The sequence below is a fragment of the Coturnix japonica genome, chromosome 12, assembly GCF_054131305.1.
Source record: "Coturnix japonica strain WE chromosome 12, WE-NBRP24, whole genome shotgun sequence".
Classification (NCBI taxonomy): Eukaryota; Metazoa; Chordata; class Aves; order Galliformes; family Phasianidae; genus Coturnix; species Coturnix japonica.
Genome location: NC_140674.1, coordinates 22,053,043 through 22,073,333, shown reverse-complemented (window position 1 = coordinate 22,073,333; position 20,291 = coordinate 22,053,043). Strand labels below are relative to the sequence as shown.

Sequence of the window (20,291 nt, the reverse complement as noted above, 5' to 3'; positions counted from 1 at the left end):
GTCACCTCAGATGACCTGAAAGCCTGGATTTGAATTTGGTCTGCCCCATCTGGACAGGCCTTGGACCCAAACACAACAGCGGCACCCAAGGTAAGAATACCAGCACTGAGGTATCAGAACTGCTGTACTCAGTTGTCTGTGCCTGAAGCAAATGAGCTCAAGACAGTCCTTCAATATTGCACTTTGTATGGGAGATGATCCACTCACATTAATTCTCATTTTTGTAGCAGCTGCAAAGCCAAGCCCTGCCTTTTTCTCCACTCGTGGTGAAGTTTATTTCATTTATATACTGCCACCCTAAGAAAAAGTTCTGAGGTCATTTGCAAGCACTACCCTAAGAGCCCTTCTGCTGAGCAGCAGGCACTCTGAAGTAAACGGTGTTTATGCTTTCTAGGAAAATACAGTAATCTACAAATCTGGTGAAGAAAAGCATGAGTCCTTAATAAGTGGAGAACATGCTCGCCTAGAATGTACTGGCTTTATTGGAACAGCTTTCGTTACTCCTACTCCATTAGGTGGCATTAGGATCCCTTGAGAAGAGAGCACTGGTATTATAGCCAGTGGCAGCTTTTTGCAGCAGTCATAAGACGGAGAAATGCCACACTGATTCCAACCACTACTTGAAGAGACGGGATGAGAACATCACCATAAATTAGCACAGATACAGTTGTACGGCTGGTGGGAAGCAAATATAATCTTCAAGTCCATTCATTGTTTACTGGAATGTTTACAGCCTACTTGGAGCAAGACAGATCCTGTATATTTATCACTGCTAAAACAACTTCAAACTCCTGACATAAGGAGACACAGCACTGACTTCTCCTAAGTGAAATTATGCACACAGACTTCCCCATTCTCTTTGCAAGCAACATAAATACATGCTATACATAGAGCCTTTTGAAAGAGTTTGCTTGAGGCAAACCACAGATGAGGTAATCAAGTCAAAGGAAGAAAAAAATCAGCCTATAAAAGATTTCAAGCCTGACAGATTTCTATTGCCTGAAGGCTCCTAACTAGAGGCAAAAACATACATGGCATATTTATAGACAGTGTCTTTAGGAAAGGGGGATACACTGCTATTTTATGAGATGTTAAAGGTATCCTTCAACAATGCAGCCAAGAGAGAGTTAGAAATGACAAGGACCATTTTTTGCTTCCCTCTCAATTACAGCTGGCCCATACAGGTTCTGAATAAAAAACTGACACATTCTCCTTTCATGCAATTTTCCTTCCAGAGAAATCACTTATGGAGCCAAACGTTACTCCCAGAACTGAAGGTGAGCAGACAACCAGCTACAGCATCTTCTAAGCAGCACACAGCTTCAACATAAAATCAAAGGCATCACATGTATTTTCTGTCACTTTACTGTCCAAAAATCTAAATCAAAGTGATGAATACCCTTTTCTCACTGCTTCTTTATGGTCTGAAAATAACAGGACAAAAAATTCTGCTTTCAAACCATGAATTAAAATGAGCAGCCTTCTGCAAGGTACCTGCTGCTCAGAGACTGAAAAAAAAGGTCAGCAGGTGCAACACTTCTCATCCCTTGTTTCCCCAAATCATCTCAGGCAAGCGAGTGGTGCCGGCCAGCTGCTGTGTCTTTCCCTGCATCCAGCACTAATAAATATTCAGCCCCATTAAGAGTTACTTTCCCATGAAGTACTGGAGTGGCTGTTGGCATTGGACATCTGAAATATCAGCAGCGTTTGTGCTCACAGCTTTGTGAAGACTATGTCAAAGTCCTGCTGGTTATAATGGAGTATTTACCAAACTTTAAGCTGTAATGCTTGCACTTTGGGTGCTTTGGATCAGCCCTCCCTGTTAACCAACTCTTCTACTTAAAAACTTTGGTAAAATGTGCCAGGTTTTTGGTGTTGGTTGTTGTTGTTTTGTTTGTTTGTTTGTTTTCTGGTCCATTTTGATAATGTTTGAATAATCAAAGGACCAATCCATACCTTCTTCTGACTTCCCCACTTCCAAGGCCAAGCAGGGTTGCTGCCTGGGTTAATGTTCCCTGGTCCTGCTCCTCCCACCCCTTGTCCAGCTGGGCTGGAGATGAGCACCACAGTACTGCAGGGATGGGCGTAACCAGAAAATCGTCATGCTTTTACCTCCCTGTGGGAATCAGGCAACTACTTTAAATCTGTAAAGTCCCTCACAAAGATTCACTGCTTGTGCTATTTTGAACCACAGAGTCCCCAATACTGGCCAATTCCCACTTGGCTGAAACTAATTACTTTTTAGTAATCAGTTACAGTAGCTGATTAAGTTTCAGCCAAGCACACAGGTTTGCACACATTAATCCTTGAACACAGTGTAGCTGAATGGTTCAGTTCTGCTGCACCACAAGCTGCTCTGCATCTGTACCTGCACCAAGCTGATGGAGCAGCACCTCGAGCTTTGTGCTCAGCTCACTCTTGGGTAGAGATGCCCTCCTTACATGGGCCCTTACCTACACCTGGTAGCACAAGGTGCATTTAAATATGATGGACATCATGTCAGAGGTCAGCAAGATTTTGGCAAATCTGTCACTGCAAAGCTTTTTGGAGTTCTGAGCAGTGGCCGGTAAACTGCTCTAATCCACCCAGTATGTAATGCCTACTTTGGGGAAGGAGGAATAGGAAATTTAAGGACTAACATTTATTCAGTAACGCAAAGAACACCACATATAATCATCATATGATGATAACAACCATCTAACACCTCTGAAAATCTCCGGCTATAGACACAGAGCTGGGAGGAAACATACAAGATGGCTCTGCAGGACAGGAAAGTAAGGGGATATATCTCCGGAACACTGTGTGTGGTTCGGCCTCTTGACTTCCATTAGTGATAATGGGGAAAACCCAGCTATGTCCCTACCCTGACAACGCAGCCCAAGAGGATTTTTTTTGCCTATAAACACTGTGATTTACTGCACAGTGCTGCACGCAGTATTCCCACCTCTGCCTTCATTTTGTCAGCACAGTCATTGCCATGTGCTAGTTCTGCAGCAAGACAAGATTTATGGAGGCTTTCCTTTTGTACTCACCTTTCCCACGTTGCTACAAAGGCAAATTGACATCTTTTAGGTGAAAGGACTGAGTAAATTTACAGAAGAGTTTTAAAGAAAGGAAGAAAAAAATGGATATGACAAAGCAAGAAAGAGCTTAAGGGTAGAGGTGAGAAAAGGAAATAGGTGACATTCAAACTCTTCAAGTACCGACATGCAAGAAGACATGCCTATCATCCAAAGTCACCTGACATTTAAGTCAGCATTACAGAAACATGTCCTCATTGCAGGTGGAGGTTATGGTCTTTATAGATCCCTCCCAACTCAAGGAACCTGTTCCATTCCATTCCATTCCATTCCATTCCATTCCATTCCATTCCATTCCATTCCATTCCAGCACTTTACATATATAATGCCATGCTGCTCCTTCCACATGCTTCTCAGTAGCAGGGAACTATGTTCTTATGTCCCCCTCCAGCTGCCCTTGGGTTTTGTTCTGTTGAAATGAAGGTCCTGCTGCATGCTCAGAGAGCAGAACTTCTACAGCAGAGCCCCTGGCAACGAAAATAAAAGAAATCTGGAAGAAAGGTCGAAACTGCCGCATTTCTTTACAATTGCACTATGGATAAAAACCTTTATAGAAGGAGTTCCAAGGTGGATTTTCTGGAGTAGCAGAGGTGAGTGGCTGCTTCCTCCTCTTCCCTCCTAGCCACCTGTCATTCATGTTCTCAAGTATTTGTGTTAGGAGTTTGGCAGCTCCTAACATAAACACTTCACCAAATCTGAAATAAGGAGAGTTTATCAGCTAAAAACACATCAGTGCTATAAGGAATGTACTTTTCCCTGCAACTACACTAGATTCTGTTAAATTTGCTGGTACTTACTGTGATCTATTTTTCAAGGCTTTCAAACCAGGTCGTAGAACAGAAATGATACACAATTTTTGTGTGAGAAAAATGCATTCTAATTTCCTGTAAGACAAATCACTGTCCTTTTTCAACAAGTAAGTGCAAGGGGACCGAGGTTATGTATCCTGGGCTGCATCACAAGAAGTGTGGCCAGCAGAATGATGGAGGTGATCCTGCCCCTCTGCTCTGGGCTGTGAAACCTCACATGGTTTACTGCATCCAGATGTGGAGTCCTCAGCAAAGGAGATACACAGACCTGCTGGAGTGCATCCAGAGGAGGGTCAGATAAATAATCCCAGGGATGGAACACCTCTGCTAAGAGGATGGGCTGCGCAGCCTGGAGATGAGACCAGAGAGCAGCCTGTCAGTACCTAAAGGGGCTGTAAGACAAACAGACACTTTAGAAGAGTCTGCTGTGACAGGACAAGGGGAAATGGTTTCAAAATAAAGAAGGAGACATTTAGATTGGATATCAAGAAGTTTTTTTACAATAGTGGTGGTGAGGTACTGACACAGGTTGCCCAGAGTGGTGGTGGATACTCTGATCTTGGATACTCATAGTCAGGCTGTACAGGGCTCTGAGCACCTGACTGAGCTGCTGGTGTCTTTGTTCATTGCAGGGAAGTTGAACTAGATGAACTTTAAGGTTCCTTTCCAATTTAAATGATTTTATGATTATATGATTATATGTTTTTCTCACTAAGTTCTCGAGCTGACTATCTGTACCCTCTGCTATGTGGAAATTCAGCATATAAGAACACAGTTTCCACACCACTTGCAGCTATACAGAAAATTTATCTATAATTGCTATTCTTCCTCCTACTCTAAGTTATTACAAGTTCTGCTTATTGAACAGAAAGCTGGAAGTACTCTAATAAGAACATCTATACTTATTTCTGTCATCAAGCATTTTATAGTCTGAAACTACAGAAGATGAGGGACTTTCATCCTGTTAGGATAATCATCCATTTCCTGGTAAGATACGCTATCTTCTCCACAGTTGGCAAGCTTAATTGGCAAAGTAAGCAGAAGTACGTGATCAATAAATGCCAGAGAAAGACAACAGTGAATAATGGTGAGACAAGGAGAAAGTGACTTTTCTTAGATACTTAGGGACTACCAGGCAGACTAAACAAAAGGGAAGGCTTCTGCCTAATTTAATGTTTGGTTCAAACCAATCTTTCACTCAACACATATCTGAGAAGTGCATTAAAGCTCTTTTTAGAAGGCTTGCAGGAATTTCATACACTGTCCTTTTTCACCAGCAAAGCAAATGCCAGCACTGTGACGCTCTGGAAGCTTGTGCTCAATGTCAGAATTAGAGAGATCTCTAATTTAGAAGCCTTGAACTTTTATACTATAGGAGCCTTAATGCTTGGCAATTGTACACTGGGTTATAACTTGGAAAATGTCAGAAAAGTATGAATTAGGACTCCTTGTAATGCAGGTACTCAAGAAGTCTGTCCAAAAGTGACATGTAAAGCCCTGGGGCAAATACAGCCAGCCACACACAGTCGTTGCCAACTACTTCCCAACAAGACGCTTGTAACTGTTCTAAGCAAAGTCACAGGTCTAGTAATTTGAAATGGCAGACATGGGAGACGGGAAAAGGAAACCTGTCTAGAAAATACAGCAAGGAGAGTCAAAGGGAGATAATGGCACACAGCAGGGTAGCAAGAACTAGTAGATTAAAAACAGGTTCAGTCATCATGTACTTTTGCCCACAAACAGTAGTTCATCACTGCACACTGCAAGGGAGTGAACATTTGATTTTTCATGAAAGGGATTATCAATCGAATCTGAAGTATCAAACTCCTACTTTGGCTCAATTTATAAATTTATAAAGTTGTGTTTATCAGAAGGAGAGAAGATTCTGCTATTTAGATGTGAAAAACAACTTATACATCTTATCTACAGATGCCCAAGGGTCTAAGCAATCTGATCTAGCTTTCAGGTCTGCCCTGCTTGGAGCAGCAGATGGATTAATTGACTTCCAGAGGCCCCTTCCAGTTTAAAGCCTTCTGCAGCTCTTGTCCTGTGGGCTTCATGCAGGATCCAATCTTTTTCATATAGAGTGTAATGCCAAACATCTACAGAATGTTACAGAGCACAGCAGAACACTCAGAGCTTACCTAATAGCTGGCTGGGCAGCCTGGCTTTGTTTTCTGGCTTCTGGCTTTGGCCTCTAGTTTCCTGCCTCTTGTTCTGCTTTAGTGGGGAAGGTTTGAGGTAGCAACAGGTATCACAAGTCAAATATACAAGGAGAGACTGCACCCACTGTGGAATTCACGGAATTGACATGTTGGGAAGATTATTAGAAGCTCCAGTTTTGCAGGAAAGGCAACAAAATAATGAGTTTCACCCAGCTCATCAGCACTGCCTCCAGAAGATGTGGATCCCTTAAAGCATAATAGTTATAAAATATTTTTAAATGTTTTAACATCCTCCATTTTCACCCTTGGACATGTGTTTTCAGGCTGCTCACACATTATGAATTGAAAGCTGAACCTAATTCCTTTTAAACTCCACCAAGAGAAACTTCCAAAGTCAGAACTGACTCTTCAGGTGTCTTAGCCAATTTACAGCAACAGTACAAAACTGTGTCTATGTCACATATAAAACATTAAAATTACGCACTTATATGCACACAAAACCAAACTGGTTTATTGAGAGAATGGGTATACATCTACGCTGCCAGAAGATCAGCACATACATTTATAATGCAGACCAAATTTTTGAACTGGAGCATAAACACCAATGCCTATGGAAAGCACTCACAGCAGGTGCAGATAACACAATACACCATTATGCTTTTACAGTCCTTAGACAACTGTGAGAGGCTTTCTAGAGCCCAGTATGTGAAGAGAGCAGCATGTAAACTGCACAGGGACAAGCAGCTGCTGCACATTTCTATTTTAGCTACAGATGTCAGACTGCAGGCTCACTTGGCACCTTAAGCCAATGTCTGGCCTTTGGTTGGTAACATCAGATTTTTAGGAGACAGAAAACCTCACACTTACTGCCAGTCTAAAAGATAGTTGACAAGGGAACCGCAAACAATCCTTATCTTTTCAAATTAAGAGTTTAAATATCTTTCAGCATTCAGCCTGCAATAACTGTTGTGACATTTTTGCTTTTAAACAAATACTAACTATATAAAACAAGACTTGGCAGTTCTTCTCTAAGACTGTGTTCTTACATGAGATAATAGCTGTCCTCTTGCTGAATCCATTTTCAGCCTGTCATTCCACAAATGGCAGTTCTGGGCAACTCATCTCTTCACTGTTAAATCCAACTCAGAAGTTGAAGCAGGGACTCTCAGCATGGGCAGTAACAACAAGGACTGTCATGGCAGAACAAAAGTGCCTCCAACCTGAGGAAATCCCTGATCCTGCTGCTGCTGATAGGGGACATCACTGACAAGGATAGGATTCCTTGAATGAGGACTCTGCACTTGGAACAAATAGTGGCTATGCAATCTGATCACCAAGAGCAAACCCCAGCTTCTGTGGTAATGGGGGTACATTCAACGAGATACATGTATAGGTAAGAGAGTCATGTAGCAAGGAGCTCTGTATTAGTTGTAGATGTTATGTCCTTAAAAACCATGGGTTTTGATATTTCTCTCAAGCTATGCAAAGCTCTTTCAGATTCTATAAGCAGACAGCAAATACAAAGGAGCAGAATCAGGACCCCTGTGCAAAAAACTACAGCTGTGTCCACAGGCATCCTTAAGAAAACATTGAAGTATTGACATGTTTGGACTCCGTCTTCAATCCCTTCTCTCACAGAGCTAAAAGATTACTCAGAATTTCTTCTTCCTGATAATTATCTACATTCTTAAGGAAATGGATGAAAAATTACTAGGAGTCCTCGTGGTTTGACTGAAGCCTGCATTAGTCTGTAGTTCCACCACTCAGGTTTGTTTTTTCATTTCTCCCTTTTTACATGCACAAAACATAAGCATGACTGAAATGTCACCAGGAAATACTCTTAAAAATATAAGCTTTCGGAATGACTTGGAGAGAAAAAAACCTATTCATTAAGATGAATTAACATAAGTTGTACTGAATTCTCTCCATATACAGATTACGTAGGTATATACAAGGTTATAGTTCAAGATCTACGATTAAGGAGATGAATGAGGGAGCACTGCATGACCAGAATCTGCAATAGGTGTGAAGTTACTAAAATATACAACACTGAGTAAGTTTTTTACTAAAAATAAACATGCAATCAACAGAACTAACAGAAACTTCAGCGTAAGCAAAAGTGCAGTAACTCTTATTGCCAGAAAAAAAAAATAAGCGCAAATATCCACCTTACCTGTCGAGGGGTCCTCTCCGATTTACTCCTGCACCACTCCCAGTCTGTGAGCTCTGGCTTATGACCCTCTTCGTGTGACAGTCTCCTCTCGGGTCCCTCCACGCTCCTGCCGAGGCCCGGAGCCGCCTCCCCGCGCACCCCCGCGGTGCCGGGCTGGGCGCTGTCCGTGGTGCTGAACCCCGCCGGGCCTGGCCGGGCGCTGTCCGCGGTGCTGAGTTCCGCCCGCGCCGCGGCGCCGCCACCTCCCCTCGGCGGCTCGCAGGGTTTCTCGCAAACCAGCAGGTTGTGGCACGACGTGGATTTACCATCGCCATCGTGGTGGTGGCTCTCGGGGGATATTCGGTAGATTCCATAACCGTGCTGGAAGGAAAGGTTGAATTCGAAGCCTCTGTGCTTGGCTGAACAAAAAAGGATGAAATGAATTGGAAGGAGTCAAAGCCAAGAATTAAAATGAATGTAAGTTTCATTGCATATGCAATGAAACTTACATTCTAAAAGATGGAATACGAATTTAGTCACTGCTGTGCATAAAAAGAAAGAATTGTTACAAAGCTATGTCTCAGATAGCAGTTCTTTCTCAATGAACTCAGAAATGCTGCATTTCAAAGTTCAAGGATTCCAGGAAACTACTAGGTTTCCTGCCATTTCCATAGTGTGTCATGTTTTATGGTCTACACCTAAAATCATATTTGAATTTTGCAGTACCTTTTTTTCCCCCACAGCCTGTTTGAGACACTGTCCTAAAGATGAAAAATTATACAAATTGATGAAATGTTTCTGAGTACTGAAAATCAACCTTCAATGCAAGTAGTCCCCTAAGATTACCCGAAAGGTTGTATTTTCATTTGTAATTCAAAATACAACCCCTCTGCACAGACACATGAACACCGGAGATTTATTTCACAAATAACTGTGAGCAGGAAATTTATGGGAAAGTATTATGCAGAATTTGAGCCATAAATATCACAATGTTACCCACATTTACAGAAACCTAAAGGTGTTTTTCACTAGAGGTAAGTTCACAGAGTGACAGTTGCATTTCTCTGTTTACTGCTTCTCTGAGTGTTACCACATGATCAAGTTCATTACAAAAAGGACAAAAGTCATGCAGTATGTAGAGAGACAGGCTGTGGCACAGAGAGCACATTCTCCTGCAGCTGGTTTTACCTGGAGGCACAGGGAAAAACAGGCCTTCAGAAAATTCTAAAGAGGTTATCAAGTAAAGGTCTGCTATTCTCGTTTACCTTCAGGTAATCTTTATAAACACACAATAAACATGAAAATATTGAGGCCAAAGCTGTGGAGTATGTCCTCAGCTTTGAACTGTTTTCATTGTACTGGGATTATGACCCTCCTTGTCCCTTGTGGTTTTCTTTCTTGTGTCAGTATGATTTCTATTTGCCAGCTATAGGGCAGGTGTAGAAACAGTAGCTGTTCTCCTCTTTGTGATCTGCTTGCAATTAATAAGTTGCTTTTTCCCCATGCCACATTTAGCACGGTCCATGTATTCCACCAGTACAAGTTAGATTCTGGCAGATGCATCTTGGAGAGGAGCAGGGAACTAGGATGCAGAGTCTGCTAGCTCTGCTGAAAGCTCTGTCAGCAAATTGGGAACCTCACCAAGCTTCTATGCCTCACCATCCATCAGTACCAGCCAACTTACTTTTCTCCAGCGAACTTGAAAGAATGCCATGCATTGCTTATTCTTCTCCAAATAATGCTTATGTAATTCAGGTACTTCAGGTAAATGATTTCAAGGAACACCAAGAACTGTTACTAACTTCCTAACCACATTCCAGCTGTATGTCAGCCCCCCAGCCTTACTTTTGAGTTCCTCTGAAGACACAGCATATGAATTCCTCCGGCAGTTTATGATGCAGCCACAGGGCAGGTGGATCCAGTGCTCTGACAGGACAAATACTGGGGTGACGGTGGCAGCTAGCAATGTCAGCAGGAAGCTAAGTGTCTCAAATGAAAGGCTTTGATAGCCAGTGATGTGCTGGACAACCATTTGTATCTGAAAGGCAGAACATTTTGAAATTTAAATTGCTTTAGGCACATGATAGACTTCCAGGAATAAAGAGAACATGAATGTGACACAAGTAAAACCTACAGGTTTTCACAGATGTTGTATGTTCAGCCTAACAAGTTTTTTGTTTGTTTTTTTTTTTTTTTTTTTTCCTAAAACACGGCTGAGAAATCATACTGTCAAAGATTCTCCTCTTCATTCTCAAAATCTTGCAAACCTCTTACTTAAGCTAAACCTTAAATACAGATGCCCAAATACTATTAATACAGGCAACTCACAGTCCAAGCACCTTAGAAAAGACTGCTGGCTCAGTTTCTGCCTGGTACTGAGGAACTCCACCTCCTGATGGGAAACAGAACTTTGTGCCACCCAGGGCTGTGCAGCAGATGCTCTGTGATGCTCTCTTTCAGCTGAGGGAGGCTTTGATGCTGTGTCTATACATACTTCAGCCTCAGAGATAGCCCAAGCCCAAACCCACATCCTATAGCCTCAACTTCCTCCTTCCTAATTATTAATAAATATATCTGTTCCCAAATACACCAGTGCATGCACATTAATAGCCACCTGCCCTACTCTTTGTGTAGAGATTAAAAAGATGCATACAAATCTCATTTTTCTAAAAAACTCTTATTTTTCAGTCAGTTTAGCAAAGGATGTGACTCACTGCTATGAGAAAGGTCATAAAAGCCAGCATACTAATATTCACAGACCCCATAATGCTGAAAAAATGTATATCAGGCAACTGGAAACACAAAAAGGTCGACCTTATTCATCTCAGTGCTCAGGTGACACAAATGATGTGATGATAAGAGTAACATTCTGACAAATCAGTCTCTATCAAACCTGCTGAAAAACAGTTAAATTCATGTAAAGTGGTGCAGACATATTCAAAAGGACTTTTGCTGACACGGTGTATGCTACAAGGAACAACTGTAACAGCTATTGTTCATCTATTTCAATTCATGGCACATCAACTCCTGACCCACTTAAACATAAGTAAACATCACAAAAAGTAAATCAGTCTGACAATTTACCATCATTGGAAGCCAGAGAATGACTTTTGTCAATGCCAGAATCAGTGAGAATCGTTTCTGGGCAAAGCCCACTGTGAAGCTCCTGCTCTTTGCATTGTTCATACATCGGGGCTCGAGTCCACTGCTCTCAGCCACACCTTTCCTAAAACCTGCCTTTGAGCTTAGACATGCATTTTGGAAATGCTTCAGGGTTTTATCCACAGGGTCCACAGGTGACAGACATGGGGTGGCAGTACTGCAGCCTGCAGGTGTCCCAGGGGTGATGTAGCCTCGAGAGATTTCCTGGTAATCGACGTGTAATAGCTGTTGCTCATCTGAGCACAACAGCTGGTAAGTCAGAGGGACAGACAGCACTGTGAGGAGGCAAAAGCACAGTGAGTAGACAATAAATAAGAACAAGATGTAGGAACTTGCATGGTCTGTGAAGCAACCCCAGGAGGTGGGGATGTATTTGCCCCAACCACAGAGAGGCAAAATGCAGATCAGCAAACTGACGATCCAAATGCTAACAATTGCCCATACCATGCTCACTCGTCGTTTGAAAGCACTGTAGTTCATTGTCTCAGTTTTGTTGATACTATAGAAGTTGTAGGAAACTATAAGAGACCCTTTCAGATTGCTAGAAATGCCCTGGAATAAATATATAAGTGCTGAGGTGGTGCACAGAGGCTGAGGAAGGGCATCACTTGACCACTGCGTGAGCATAAAAATAATCACTGGCACAATGCTGATCAAATCATCTATTGACAAAGAGGTCACAATCATTGAAATTGTGGATTTATTCTGCATTCTCAGCAGGGAAACCAGTGAATAAATGCTGCCCAGAAGCACTGTGAATGAAATGATAAAAGTCAAGCAAAATAGAAAGACATTCAAAGTTCTCCGCTCATTAGGTTTATCCATAATGCTATGATTTTCAGCGAGGAAGCTTGTCCCATTGAGTGACAAATTACTAGGCATTACCGACATTGTCCTTGGCAAATGCTGTTCCTCGCCTTCTCACTGACTCTGCAAGTTTTCACAAGCTGAAACCATAACTGTTAGCTCCACATCGTAAGTTTGTTTTCCTTTCTTTTTTTGTAGCATCCAGTGAAGAAATATTCCAGTTTAAGCTCCCTTGATAACCAGAATAACTCATGCTCTTGAAAAATCTGGCAACAAAGAAGTACCAAAGGTGCCGGAAAAAATACAGTTCTTCATAACCCTTTCAGTACTGGAAGATAATTAATTCAGTCTCTTCAGGTAATAGCAAGCCATTCACTTTTGACATATATCAGGCAATGTGCCTTACTCACGAGTTCAGCTGAAACGAAGGCAGAGTACCAGGTATGTTCAAGCTCAGGGAGAAACACAGTAGAAATGGGAGTCTGTTGGATTCACCCTGTGCTGATCTGAGCTGCAGGAGGGAGGAGTCAGAAGCAAGCAGGATAGCAGAGAAATGGGGAGTGAGTATCTTCCCAGACAGAGCTGCCTCTTAGCTGGATCAGTGTCCCTGCTAAGCCCCACCTCCGATGCTGACACTGAAATCCAATGCAAATACTCAGATCTGATGTCAGCCATAAATGTCATTCCCGTAAAGCCCGTGGCTGCTTCATGGCTGTGCCTCAGCAGCTGGAGAGCTGCTTTTATTCTTTTGCACTTCTGTGCTCTGGGCTTAGCATGGTAAGAGCCGCGGGAGCCTTTTATGAAGATGAAACAGAAGGGTGTGCCTGCCTTGCCTTTTTGTATTCCTACTCCCACTGCAAGCGTGTGTGTATGTGTGTGCACACCATATGGATGCTAACTGTAGTTACTTAGTGACAGCCCTTTATTAATGACAGGCAACAGCTATGCACCTCAGCAAGGTGCTGCCTATCTCTGTGGTCTATGTGGTATCTCAAGTCAGTCTAGGGTTTATAAAACTTACATTCCCTGTGCAATTAAGATTGAAATGTTCACTGCCTGCCCTAACCACACACAGGCAGAACTACAGCCACGTGCATTTTGGTACGTTACAAACATTTTCTCTTAGAAAATAGTAGAGCTCATAAGCTGACAAAACTTACAGCACTTGGACAGTAAGTGAGCAGGTAAGTTCAATGCAGTCTTCTTGGAGAGCTCCACCTCTCTTTTCTTTTGAGCACTACTCTGCATTCAAATACATGACAGAGATGCAGGAACATTTTCTGAATAAGGATTACATGGTAAGGCTGGTCCAGCTACACTGTAATGTGTGTAAAACTGCAAATCCACCTGGTTAGAAATCTGTTAGGACCCAATCCCATTCAGTTCCACTCATTAGTAAGGGAACACAGAGCCAACCCAATAAAAGAAAGCATCAGCTGGGATCTATGCCTTCCCATCTATCAATTAACCCAGATGCTAAACTGTGGAAAACCAGCTTAAATCACTCTAGCATATCTTAGTGCTTTCTGACACACAATCAATTACTTTCATTCTTAAATTCTGTGTTTCCACTGCCTATGTTGTCTTCATTTGCTCTAGTCACATAACCATGAGGTGTTCAGAACAATGTTGTTAATGCCTGGGAAATATATTTTACCTACTATGGAAATTTCTGCTCCTCTACGTATCTCAAGCCATTAAACCTGCACTGGATGTATAAAAGCTCTGACTGTAGACACCAACCAAAAATTTTCTGAAAATCCCCCTATTATGATCTTCTTTGCACACTTCTTCACTGACTGTGCTTTATCAGCTGTGCCTTGTGCTATCTGACATGTGTGTCCAGTACAGTCTGAATCTGAAACCTCTCTTACGGCTGGAGCAAAAGAATCTGTGCTTGATTCACTGTTCACCTCTAAAGGACATGTTCATATTGCACCGTTTCAGAACTTAAAGGCACACTATCTTTCTAATTTTGATTTCACTCTCAAATTTCACTGAATTTTTTCAGAATCAATTAGACTGAAGGAGGCAAGACAGGTAGGCAAGCAGAGAGGTCGGCAATGTCATCACAGTCCCCCTCAGCTCCCACGTTTTCTAAACAAACAGTGCTAGAGTGGAGGAGTACAGCAGTGTCAAAACCACAATGGATAATGACTTTGCAGAAACCAAGAGAAAGAAAGACACATTTATCTGCCACTGGGTCCTTGGTTGAGAGTGTGTCAAAGAAAGAATGAATTTGTAGACCCTTACCACCTATTCCCCTTACTCTCTGAATTTAAACTCCTGAATGACAGGAGGTTCCCAATACAACACTGTCCTGTGCAATACACATTCTTTTTCCTGGTATGTATTTTCTGTGCTGAAGAACAATCACAAAGAGAAAATACGTAAAGCGTGAAAACCTCCTCTCTTGGCCTCACTTCAAACAGCACTGAACAACAGCATCTCTTCTAAGAGTCAGCAGTGTTTGACAGTCTATGAAAGGACTCCTAGGAGACACCCTGCAAGCAGCAATTCACAGAATCAAATCATATCACAGGATGGCTCTGGCTGGAGGGGGCCTCAAAGATCCTCTAGTTCCAAGCCCTGCCAACATCAGATCAATGCCCAGAGCCCCGTCCAACCTGGTCCTGAGTGCCTCCAGGGATGGGGCACCCACAGCTCTCTGGGCAGCTGTGCCAGCTCCTCTCCACCCTCTGAGTAAAATGTTTCTTCCCATCACCTAACCTAACTTCTTCTCTTGTAGAGTAAAGCCGTTCCCCTCATCCTGTCACTATCAAACTGTCTCAAAAGCTGGCATAAACATATATAACCCCACAGATATCTTTGTAATTTATTCCTCAAAAGCACTTGTTTTTAGATTTCTTTTTTAACAGGCTTTCAAAAAATGTCAAACTAAATGATTGTTTTTTGGTCTACTGGATTCAGTCATCATTTTTGGACACAAGGTGTTTAGACTGCAGCTTCTTATTGCATCTGCTTACTTGCTCCAGATGAACTCCATCAATGGTGGCTTCTAATAGAAGGCAGACACTCTTCTACTTAATTCATTTCCTCTGCAGCTGTATTGCTGCACTGTAGGAAAAGGGTGCTTACTGAATTTGAGCAATTAGAGCAGTGTAAATCAGAAATAATTCCGTTACAGCTAAAAATGTGATTTAACTTACATACTCATTGTAGGCTGGACTGCAATGTCTCTAACTCAAGCAAAACGGAATCATGCTGCACAGACGCTCATTTTGAAGCTAGTGTATTTCTGCTCCATGCAGTAACACATCACAAGTTGTCCCTGTGAGCAGCAGCACCTTCTCTGAGCAGATGTGCTAATTCCAATAAGTGCCCACTTCTATAAATCCCTTCTGTGCTGTAAACACAGATAGTAGATTGAGACTGCAGTGAACTGAACGTTTTTGGTGGGCTGTGGTGTTAGTAATAAGAGATGAATGAAGCTAAAAGTGAGTAAGCCCCAGTGTTTCCACTGGGTGGGTTATAAGGTTCATGTGTACATCTCTCCATATAAACAGCATGGTAGTGAAAAATGAAAACACAGTCAAAACAGGATGGCCAGCAACAGACAGGATGGCTGAGATGAGAACGAACCCAACTGGGTTACACTGCACACACACCACCAGAGATGACCATGTACTGTCCTTCAGGAAACGTGCAAGGTGGGAAGAAGAGAAACAAGCAGTTCTACGGTAATAATGTTTCCAAGAAGGCAACAGTGAAAAGGAAAAGCTATTAAGGAAGAGGCAATCTACAGTGTTTACAAGGAATAGAAGGGGACAGTTGCATTCAGGAAGGTGCAATTCTTCTAGTCGATAGCAAGACAGAGATAGTAGCAAAATCTGCAGCTATTAAAGTGGAGAGAAGCTCAGTTCTGGATAGTGTGGAGAGCAAGACGTTCTCCTAGCTGTGGTGTAACAGCTCTCCTGAGACAAGACACTTCACCACGTCACTTTCTTTGAGCAGCTACTGGCTCAATGAACTGATAGGAGGAGACAGACAGCTAGCAGGGATGCTATTCTTCAGTACACCTCCTCACAGTAACTGTTTGCTTTCTAATAGAGAGCACAGCAGGCCACAAATATAATTCATGGAACAGCATGATATGAATGCTTTTAATTTTGCTGCACAGCTCTCCTAGCAGTAGAACACCCGTATCACAGCTGCACTAGTGCAAGCCTACCTAATCACTACACAAATCCAGTATATGTAACAACAGACACTGCTAAACATATTCCTCATGTTGGAGAAAAGGAAATGTTTCTCTTTTAGCAGAAGCTAGACAGTGGAAAACAGCACTGAGTTAAATGGAGAATCCAAACAGCTGGAAAGAAACAATTATCCCCTTCTGACAGGATGAAAAAAAAATGGAAGAAAGCAAGGAGTGACCCAGCTATGAACCCACCCGGAAGCAGCAAGAAAATCAGCTGCACACGTTGAACTTTTTCCAATAGTAATAAAATTAATGACCACAGGAGCCATTTGTAATTCTGTTTGCACATTTCACTGCCCGCTCACAGTCTCAAAAGCTTCGCAGTGGGTTGTCTTCCCTTTCCATTTCTCTTCTCGTAGTTACTTTCTCACTGTTTTCTCTCCCATTAACCTTCAAGGAAGGCAGAATGAGCAGACCAGGAAATTCACCCTCAGGAGTCAGGATCAAACCCAGTTCTAATGAATGAAGACTGAATGCTTGGAACACAGTTCTGCCTCTAGAGAGCTAAGAAACTGCGTTTTCTGGTTATGGCTGCTTTTTACTTACACCAACAAAATCACCACTGTTCTAGCACTGGGGTTTCTTGAAGTGATGCAATTTTTGCACAGAGGACAGTGTTGCTTTATCTTGAAACCACAAACATTATCATAAATGATATCCAAAGAACATGGACCATTCTTCTTACAGAAGAATTTTTAATATTTTTAATGGAAAGATTAAGTTGAAGCATGAGCTCTTCAAAAGGACAACATGTCTATAGAATCTGAAGGAAGCAAGGAAGGGATACTGCAGACTCCAGAAGCAATCAGTTGCACCTTCCCACTATGTTTCACTAGACGGTACATACTTGCAAAAGAAAAGCTTTGCTTCAGCTTAGGACAGCTTTTAGCTTCGCATTTTTCTAAACAAACTTCCCTTATCCACAATTGGATTTTTGGTTTTAAAGCACTTCTGAAAACTTCCATGCAGCACCAAAAGTTGGCAGGCCAGGGGCGATGCTGGGGCCAGCTTCCACAGCTATATGAACCACGAACCATTAACAGTGCCATCAAAGCTACCTACTGCTACCTGAGAAGATGATGAGAATGCAAGGAAGTTTGTAGAGGGACTGAGACCAATTCACTTCTATGTTATTAGTAAATAAATCACCTCACTCTATTCCTGGTGCCCTCTCAGTGTATTTATACAGCCACACCTGTTTCTTGATGAATGACTCACTTAGATGGGGGTTTGGCTATTAAAAGCTACTCACAAATTTCAGTTCACTGGAAAAACATGTGGGTTATGTGCACTTGCAGGGTGTGCTTCTTGACTCTTCTGAGTATCGTAAGGTAGAATAAATATTAACGATAGCTTAAAGCTCCAGACAGCATTTGTGTATCCCCTTAAGTCTATCATTTTTAGCTATTGGACCACTGCATCTGGTGTAGAAGGAAATACACATTGTTTCAGTCTGTCAGCACAATGGTGATTCTTTTCAATGCCAAAAGGCACCTATTTGATACCACGTAAGGCCTAACATCATTTTTAAAGTTCTGAGCAGTTCAGTTCTTGTGGCTGCTTTGTCTGGGGCTGCACAGCAGTCAGCCTACTTTATAACTGTACTCAAGTTTGAGAGATCAAAGGAAACAACATATCTTTTCTCTGCCTATTTGCAACATGACAAATACTGTAACATCACAGACCAGCAAAGCATTACTGTAACACTCCAACACTCAGTGAATACAGATATATTCTCAAGGGACTTTATATAAACCCTATCAGGTAAAAACAGTTATCAAATGTGAAGTAAAACCATGCAAATATTTATAAATTGTAGTAAAAGGGAAAGAAAAAAAGTCTGTCTGTTCAAAATCATACTCATTTTTATGCAATTATTTATCCAGAATGCATTACATTAGTGTTTCCCTAATAAGTAAAATATACTCAAGAGAAACTTATAATATTGACAGGAAGGTAGTAGCAACCTGGGGAAACTCTCATCTGAATATACAGTGCTCAGAAGGGATATATCCATCCAGAAGCCCCTTGGGCCATGCAGACTGACTCAGACTGATTTTCAGTCAATTATGCCTTGTATGTTGAGGTTTGGTTGATTTATTACAAACATCACAGCCTGAGGGTTAATGCAATGCAAGAAAGCACTTAAAATCTCCTCATATATTCATGGCAGCTTGCTTTCCTCATATGTATTTTATTGATAATTTTGGGTCACTAAAACAAAACTGAAGGAATACTGAAAAATTTCTGCAATTCAGCTGTCTAATGTGCAAAGACTCATCCAGACCTAATAAGGGAAAAGAAGGACTTTCACTGCCCACTCAAAGCATGCCTCTTCAGGAAGTACAACAGAGTTTTTACATTGAGACAGAAAGAAAATACACCATCATTGAGAACTGATTCAAGGTCAGGCTCATCATCTGCTTCTTAATTAACTTTTGATTTGAATTATCAGTAAAATATTAAACACCTGTTCCTTAAAGCCTCAGCAGATGACACATTTGTTCCCAAGAATCACAGAGTCCTGGGCCAGGGCACCCTGCAGCCCAGCCCTGTCCCCCAACCTCCAAGCTGCTCCCAGCCCTCCCCTCTCCCTGTAGAGCTCCAGTCCAGCAGTGCTGCCTGAGGGGAGGGCTGTGCTGAGCAGAGCTGACTCCTGGCCCTCGAAGCTCCTGCAGGTCTGATGGGCATGGCTGGGGCCCCCAAGGTTCCTCCAGGCCCCGCAGCCCCTGATCTCAGCCTCTCCTCACCGCAGCAATGCTCCAGGCACTGCAGCATCTCAGTGGCCCCTTGCTGAGCTCTCCCCAGAGTGCCCACATCCCTTGCATACGGACCAGCACTGGTGTGGCCTCATCAGTGCTGAGCAGAGGGATCACTGTCTTCAAGCTGTTGGCAGCACTTCTAATGCTGCCCAGGGTATGTGTGATGGTCTGAGAACAAATCCGGTGTTCTTGAGCCCTTTTTTTCTTTCAAGTCTCAAAATGAGAGCAGAGCTACAATTTCCCCAGGCCTTTCCCTCAGTCACACAGCTCCTTGCTTACATCCACATGATCCTTCAGCTCCAGAAGGCACTGGAGCAGGTCTTTGCTGAAGTATAATTTATAACTTCACATAGGCAGACAGAGGGATTAATAAGAGCATCTAATGCAGTGATAGCATCTACCACAGAAACAAACTGGGTGGTATCAGTTCCTCACACAATGGTTTCCAATGAAAACATTTTCAGCTTTAGATCTAAGTTGGCAGCATAAAGAGTAAGATATGCACCAACATTTCATCCCAGAGGATAGAGTGGGGATCCTACTGACTCATGACTTAATTGACAGACAATACTAGCTCTATTTGTTATGTGAATCCATGCAGTCTTCAAACTGGAATAAAGCAGGTTTAAAATCAGCTGCTTTCCAGCTCAACTGTGCAGTGAAAAAGCTGCAGTCAGCTGTATGTCATGATCAAACACGTCTCTGATGTTCTTAGAAAAGAAAACATAGGAGAGATACAGGAAAAGGAACAGAAGACATTGCATTATAGTAAGAGGAAGCTTTAGAATGAAACAGAAAAGGAAACAAAAAGAAGAAAAAAAATCCTGTTCTCAACTCTATCTACCAACAGACCATCATTCTACTCTTTTACTTTCACTTTGTTACAGAGGTTGTCTCACAGATCTTCCATTGCTCACTTCAGAATGACTTTTGATCTCACTCCTCCATTTCATTCTCCCACACACCTAATTGCCTATTTTTCTTTTCTTGAAATCTTTGCTTCCAATTACCTTCTTGCCTTTTCTTTTCCTTATGTCATATTTTTCCTTTGCCTCTCTGTATTATTTTTCTTCTCTCATCCTGCTTTCCATGTTCCACTTCACCATAACCTGTACTTCATGACCCTGAACAA

The 20,291-nt window shown here is 42.2% G+C and overlaps 1 protein-coding gene across 6 annotated transcripts in view; it reads right to left on the bottom strand.

Moving 5' to 3' along the window:
• Nucleotides 1-20,291, bottom strand: part of GPR149 (G protein-coupled receptor 149) — a 53,079-nt gene that overhangs the window by 7,980 nt on the left and 24,808 nt on the right. For 2 of the 6 annotated variants that reach the window (XM_015872242.3, XM_085513718.1), the window contains exons 1-3: nucleotides 11,291-12,922; nucleotides 10,052-10,244; nucleotides 8,228-8,625 (exon numbers count right to left, since the gene is read on the bottom strand). In XM_015872242.3, coding sequence (XP_015727728.2) covers nucleotides 8,228-8,625; nucleotides 10,052-10,244; nucleotides 11,291-12,259 — 1,560 coding nt within the window. In that variant the 5' untranslated portion in view covers nucleotides 12,260-12,922. Of the gene's footprint in view, nucleotides 1-8,227; nucleotides 8,626-10,051; nucleotides 10,245-11,290; nucleotides 12,923-20,291 lie in introns of those variants that run through there. The other 4 variants (XM_085513720.1, XM_032446454.2, XM_085513719.1 and 1 more) reach the window with 3 other exon arrangements.